At 39.3% G+C, this 7,183-nt stretch overlaps 1 protein-coding gene across 2 annotated transcripts in view; it reads left to right on the top strand.

The window, feature by feature from the left end:
- The first annotated feature begins 1,082 nt into the window (after window positions 1-1,082).
- brpf1 (bromodomain and PHD finger containing, 1) overlaps window positions 1,083-7,183 on the top strand; it is a 33,479-nt gene continuing 27,378 nt past the window's right edge. Inside the window, exons 1-3 of one of the 2 annotated variants that reach the window (XM_059502965.1) lie at window positions 1,083-1,584; window positions 1,951-2,139; window positions 3,290-4,017. In XM_059502965.1, the coding sequence (XP_059358948.1) occupies window positions 3,335-4,017 (683 nt within the window). In that variant the 5' untranslated portion in view covers window positions 1,083-1,584; window positions 1,951-2,139; window positions 3,290-3,334. The remainder of the gene's footprint in view (window positions 1,585-1,950; window positions 2,140-3,289; window positions 4,018-7,183) is intronic. The other variant, XM_059502964.1, reaches the window with a different exon arrangement.

Genomic DNA, 7,183 nt, shown 5'->3' with positions numbered 1-7,183 from the left:
ATTTATATAAAAAAAATTAAAGAATAATGGTACATGTCTTTTACAGCTAGTAGGAAAATAGCATAATAATATATTTTTGGTTTGCCAAGATCACACTTGATTACGATAACAAATGGGACCTTGGAGCACAAAATCAGTCATCAGTAGCACGCGTATATTGGTAGCAATAGACAACAATACATTGTATGGGTCAAAATGATACATTTTTCTTTTATGACAAAAAAATCATTAGGATATTAAGTAAAGATCATGTTCCATGAAGATATTTTTTTTTTTACATTTCTTACCATAAATATATCATAAATTAATTTTTGATTAGTAATTTGCATTGCTAAGAACTTTATTTGGAGAATTTAAAAGATGATTTTCTCAATATTTATATTTAGATTTTGTTGCTCCCTCAGATTCCAGACTTTCAAATAGTTGTATCTCAGACAAATATTGTCCTCCGAACAAACCACACATCAATGGAAAGATTATTTATTCAGATTTCAGATTATGTATAGATTCAAATTTTTAAAAAATATGACTGGTTTTGTGGTCCAGGGTCACATATTATTTATGCAAGCATATCCCAAGTTCAATAGCAAAAATTAAATAATAATAAAAGCTGTTTACACTGTTAAATATCATTCCCTGGCTAATTGAGCACTTACAGCCGACTGTAGGAGAGTGAACACGTGTAGAAACATTAGGCTACATTTGTGAATTTGTAATGCACGTCTGTTTAACACACATTAACAGAAAATATTTTATTTAATTAAAAAGAAAATATATCTATGCATTAGATAAATTAGATACGTATTTTGAAATCATTGTGAAAGGTTTGTACATTGGGATAAGTGCAAACAAATGGTTAATACGCTATGGGATGTTGGGAACATAACTGGTTTGTTTAAATGTATAAACCTGAAAATGATGTTTTTCTATAGACAGTAGTAGTGTTTTGTTCTCGTGCTTGGTTGAGTGAGTAATGTAGGTGAAGCGTCGCCCTCTACAGGTCACCACTGATCACTGCAGCCAGCCTCTGCTGCAAAGCCTTCACACACCCAATACACTAACATTCTACCACCGTGATGACCATGAGGTGAGGCCAAGGTGCTTTATTCTATGTGAACATTACAAATATTGCAGCTAAAACAGCACTAGTTCAGCAGTATTTTTCCCTACTTGTGCATACTAAACAGACAGACGCAGCGAGCAACCGCGTGACGATCGACGGCTGATTCGTCTGCAACGCCATCATTAAGCGTAGCAGGGAAAAAAATCATCAAGGACATAAAAATAAATCGGAGTGGATTTTACCGAGTATCGGCGTTGACACACCACATGTCACGAAAGATAAATATTGTTTTGTTAGTATTTTTAAAAAGGCGTTTTCCAGTGTGTCGGCTCGGTGAATGTGCAGACGCGGATCGCGCGCTAGCCCCTTTGTTCGATCTCTTCAGTTCCTGGTGTTATTCCGTCTGTGATGATCAGAAGTCATTAACGACCTCGTTTAATGAGCTCAAAGCCTTGTGATCTGAATTAAACTCATCTCGGGGTGAACTCTTATTCTCGGAGTGAGGCTCGGAGTCTGGAGGAGTAAGTGTTTACTACAGCACACCTTCACCTGTGTGTGATATTGACCACAGCACCACATCAAACTCATCCTTTTACCTGATCAGAGTTCATACTTTACACACTTTTACCTGATCAGAGTTTATGCTTCACACATGTGTAACGTTAAAGAAAAGGCGGGTTTGCGTACTATCAGCCACTAGCATGGAGATAGCATGTTTTGATATTTCCACGGTAGTGCTACTGTATGTTATGGCCAATATGACCTGAATGCAGTGTTTATAGTCATCCTTCAGTACTATGATATGCTAACATCTCACGGTTGTCTGATTGAGCTCTAAAAGCGTCGTGTGTGTGTGTGTGTGTGTGTGTGTGTGTTCGCTGAAGCAGATGTAGCTCTGTGTGTGTGGATCTGTGACGAGGCTCATAATGGAGGGAAACTCACTCACTTCAGACACTGCACCGCTTCTGTTTGTCCTTCTCACAGTTTAATAGCCCACTTGTGGTTAAAACCACTTTTTTTGAACTGCTGCCGTGACTTACTGGTTGAAACATGGTGTGGTGATTGAAAGGACAAAGGTTTGAACCTAACAGCATCCACTCATCTCTTGTTTGATAGGTTCAATCTTCTCTAGTTCAGTCAGCTCTAGCTCAAGCTGAACTGCAGTATGTACAGGTGCTGGTCATATAATTAGACTATCATCATCATCATCATCATTTATTTCACTATTTCCATTCAAAAAGTGAAACTTGTATATTATATTAATTAATTACACACAGACTGATATATTTCAAATTGTTTATTTCTTTAAATTTTTATGATTATAACTGACAACTAAGGAAAATCCCCAATTCAGTATCTCAGAAAATTAGAATATTGTGAAAAGGTTCAATACATTCAAAAATGTGGGGGAGATTCACAAAGAGTGGACTGCAGCTGGAGTCTGTGCTTCAAGAACCACTACACACAGACGTATGCAAGACATGGGTTTCAGCCGTCGCACTCCTGGTGTCAAGCCACTCTTGATGAATATAATATACAAGTTTCACTTTTTGAATGGAAATAAATCAACTTTTCGATGATAGTCTAATTATATGACCAGCACCTGTACATCCGCATTCTGCAATTTAGCAGAGGCTCTGATCCAAAGCGACCTACAGATGAGGACAATTGAAGAAGTCAGAGCAATGCTATGCAAGTGCTAGAACAGTCTCAGTTAGCTTAACGCAGTATGGTTTTTTTCTTATTATATAATAAAACATTTTATATAAACACGCAAAAATATAGTTAGAACAGAGAGTGTTAGAGTTAGAGAGTCAAATAAAGATGGAATAGGAATAAAGATGAAATGGAGGTCCACTAAGTCTCAGAGTAGATGTAAGGTTAGGTTTAGGGTTAGTAGAATACATTGACACAAACTTGTAAAGTTTCTCATAGTCAGTGTGTTGTGGACCAATCAAAATAAAGTGTTAGAAGACATTCAGCAGACACTCTACTAATACTCTAATAACTGTTAGTTGACATGTAGCTGCAGAGTTACTGACTGTTAGTAGATTGATTAAAGTGGACGATCAAAATAAAGTGTTACTGAAGCAGCTGTACTGTAGTATTACTGCTCGATTGGGGAACAGAAGCACTGGTGCTGTTAAACCAAACATCGGCACGCGTTGTGCAGTTAAATCTGGATTGCTGTGCTCGAGTAAAAGCCTATTTGTGTTGTCCTCACAGATGTAAGCTGGTCCCGTTGGTGACGCTGCCGTGAGTGTTGTCAGGATGGGACTGGACTTTGACGTGAAGACGTTCTGCCACAACCTGCGGGCGACCAAGCCTCCCTACGAGTGTCCAGTGGAGAGCTGCCGCAAGGTGTACAAGAGCTACAGCGGCATCGAGTACCACCTCTACCACTACGACCACGACAACCCTCCTCCGGCCCTCAGCAGCCCTCAGAAGAAGCGCAAGGGCCGACCGCCACGGGTCAGCATGACGGGGTCCGGTGATGGCCCCGACTCCAGCACGGGGTCAGGGGTCACACCCGGCAGCCCGGCCGAACGCTCGGAGCACTCGCACTCGCCCGTCAGAGAGAGCATGACCTACGCCGAAGCCCAGCGCATGGTGGAGCTGGAGATCCGCGGCCGCGTCCACCGCATCAGCATCTTCGAGAACCTGGACGTGCTCTCGGAGGAGGACAGCGGCGCGGAGGACCCCCCGTCCACAGGGACCGTCCCCGCGGCGTGTAACGGTGAGGCCGCGGGAATCGGCAAGGACCGGCTGGACACTACTGCAGCCAATGGAGAGAAGGGGCCGCAGAAAACAGGGAAGCACAAGAGCAAAGACAGGAAGAAAGAGAGCAGCTCGCACCATCACATGAACCCGCTGGTCAAGCTGCCCGAGGTGGTGTTTCGAGAGCTGGACCAGGACCGACCGGACGCTCCCCCTCGACCCATGTCTTACTACAGGTACAGCTCGGCTCACACCAGACCGTTACTGCACACGTGTGTGTGTGTGTGTGTGTGTGTGTGTGTGTGATCATCGTGTCATCAGTAACACAGGGATATTTGTAGCAATAGACAACAATACACTGTATGAGTCAAAATTTTACATTTCTCTTTTATGCCAAAAATCATTAGGATATTAAGTAAAGATCATGTTCCATGAAGATATTTAGTAAATCTCCTACTGTAAATATATCAAAACTTAATGTTTGATTAGTAATATGCATTGCTAAGAACTTCATCTGAACAAGTTTAAAGATGATTTTCTCAGTATTTAGATTTTTTTGTTCACTCGGATTCCAGATTTTCAAATAGTTGTATCTCAGACAAATATTGTCCTATCATAAAAAAAACCATACATCAATGGAAAGGTTATTTATTAAGCTTTCAAGTGATAAAAAAGACCCGTATGACTTGGTTTTGTGCTCCAGTGTCACAGTTACTCTAGCAGGAGTATCGACCCTCTACGTTGTAGTACATCTTTACTCTGGGCGACTAGATGATGAAGCCCTATTCGGACGGGACTAGTTTTCTAAACTACGCTTAAGTTTCGATTCTTCTCACGTGCCGTCTGTGATTTTCATGTACCAGTTGGGACGGGCTAACATCTCCGTGTCTGTTACAGAGGTGTGAGGGTCTGTTTGAAATTAGTAATGTTTTTGCACTGATAATTTAAGAAAACTGCTTCAAAAGATGTTTTCATTCTTTATAAGGTCTTCAACATTTGTGTAGGTTTAACTTAAGGTAATTACGTAACTTTATTTTGTTTCTGTACATGTAGTGAAAGGAAAGTAGATTTTTGGAAAGTGCTAGGTGTTCAGTAATGATTGGTATTATCTCAGCTCTTGTTAGCAGTCTGTATATATACTGTAAGTGGACAACACTAGCCGCTGCTGTTATAAACTGGTGCGGTGTAGATTGTGCTGGCAGTGTTCTCTTCATATATTACGGGATGAGAGCATACGAGGGCTGGCTGATCTAGATGAAAGCACAATTATTTATATTTTTCCAAATTTGGACAATATTCAATGTAAGAAATTCTCAAAACTCTCAAAGAACGTAAAAAAAAAGTGAAAGTGTGCCCCCCATGAAAAAGACATGATCTTGATAGAGCAGATGCTGTTACAGACTATACTTGAATTGTTAATTGCAAAATCAACATTTAAAATAAGAATCTAGACACGGTGACATCTTAAGCATAAGGAGCGTTTAAAGAGCAGGTCACATGGTATTTTAAAGTGTCCTTATATCGTGTTGAAGTCCCCTACAACAGGTGTAATCAGAAAACATTGTAATTTTCCCAGAAAATACATTGAATATTAGAGGCATTTGCCAATGATTCCAAAATGATTTGTTCCCAGCAAGTTCGGAGCAAACCCCGCCCTTCCTCAAGCCTGCTCTGCTCTGATTGGTCAGCTGGACAAGCCTGCTGTGATTGACACAGAGAGGAGTCCTTGAGCCAGTTAGCCAGTGCTACCATTGACCAAACACCTTCACATGAAACAATAATATAGAGCTCCAATCCGTTCGTATAATAGTGACATAAAATACACAAACACTTATGCAGGCGATCCACAGCTAAAGTTTAGCTGCTAAACTGTGAACACTTAAAACAGTAATGGTGGCTACGTTAGCCATTGGCTAATTTGACTAACTGATGAAACGATACAGTTTGTAAACCTAAAGCTGCTCTAGGTATACATCACATATTAGCACAAAAACCCAATAAATTTTGAGCACTCAATTGAAAATGTACACACAACGTATCAATCGTACTTACAGGTTGTGGTTAGGAGACACTTGTTAGTCCAAATTAAGAAGATTAGAAGCCAACGAAGATAAAAGCCAAGATCAGAGAAGCAGTCCTTGATAAAATGACATGCACACAACAACAGGTTTGAATTGTATTTCTGTGGTATCCTTAAACAAAGTGTCTTCTCTGGGATTATGCAAATGTGTTACCCAGTGATGGACACTGGCAAAAGATTCAAAAATATAACCAAGAGTGTCCACTCGCTCTTTTAAGAGACAATATCTTTATTATGCCCTTTTTTGAATAGCAACTTTGCAGAATGTTTTTAAGGATAGATCCGTTATAAACTATAAATCCATATGACCTGCTCTTTAAAGTCATATTTTTATATAAGGTACCAAATATAGCCTGACCTGTATATAGTTTTGTTGATGTTATCAGCCGATATGAGCCCGTCGCCGATATATCGGTATCGGCAAATACGCTGATTTATAATGCAGATAAAAATATTGATGTTTTTGCAACAAAAAAAAAAAAAAAAAAAAATATTTTATGTATATACTGTATTCTATATATAGTACCAGTCCAATTTTTGGACACATGAATGGGAAAGTGTCCAAACTCTTGACTGGTACTGAGCTATAATATATTAGTAAACTGGTTCGTAGTTGATCCATGATCTGTACAGACCAAGCCCCATGGTTCGGCACGCATGTGATCCGAGGATTAATTGCAGAATTGAACTATAATAGAGTATAGACCAATTCAGAGTAGACGTCACAGTTACGTCACTTACAGCTGCGAGCGCATAGTGGTTGCAGAAAAACACTGGGAACAAGTGGAGGTAAACGGGTAAAATCCATGGAATAAGAGAAATATATATATATTGTTGTGCCTTTTGATGTCAAGATCGGAATGCAAATAATTTTTATAGAATACTGTCATCAAAGACACCATTTGAAGCTAAACGCTGACGTTTAAATGGACATATTTTGGATGAAAACTGCTAACTTTTAAAGCATTCATTTGATTTAAACAATAAGTCTACATAATATTCACATTTGCTGTTCAATGATGTATTGTATTAGCCCTACAAACCTTACTATTAACATTTTTACATAACATTTATTTATTTTATCACACAATTCTGACTTTTTTTCCCTCGCAAATCCAAGTTTATATATCCAAATTCACACTTTATAACTCGACTTAACTCAAAAATAGTGAGTCTGTCAATTCTCTGACTCTTCTTCTGAATCCTCTGAACAGACACATACAAGTCGTGGGGACTTTGGAGTGAGCAGGGCACGTGGATGTCATTATGTAGTGGTTAGGAATGCACATAATTTCCTCAAAAAAATCCACAAATTAAGATAT

Source organism: Carassius carassius, chromosome 21 (assembly GCF_963082965.1).
Source record: "Carassius carassius chromosome 21, fCarCar2.1, whole genome shotgun sequence".
NCBI classification, from domain to species: domain Eukaryota; kingdom Metazoa; phylum Chordata; class Actinopteri; order Cypriniformes; family Cyprinidae; genus Carassius; species Carassius carassius.
The sequence above is the reverse complement of the archived record's forward strand: the minus strand, read 5'-3'. Positions and strand labels throughout refer to the sequence as shown.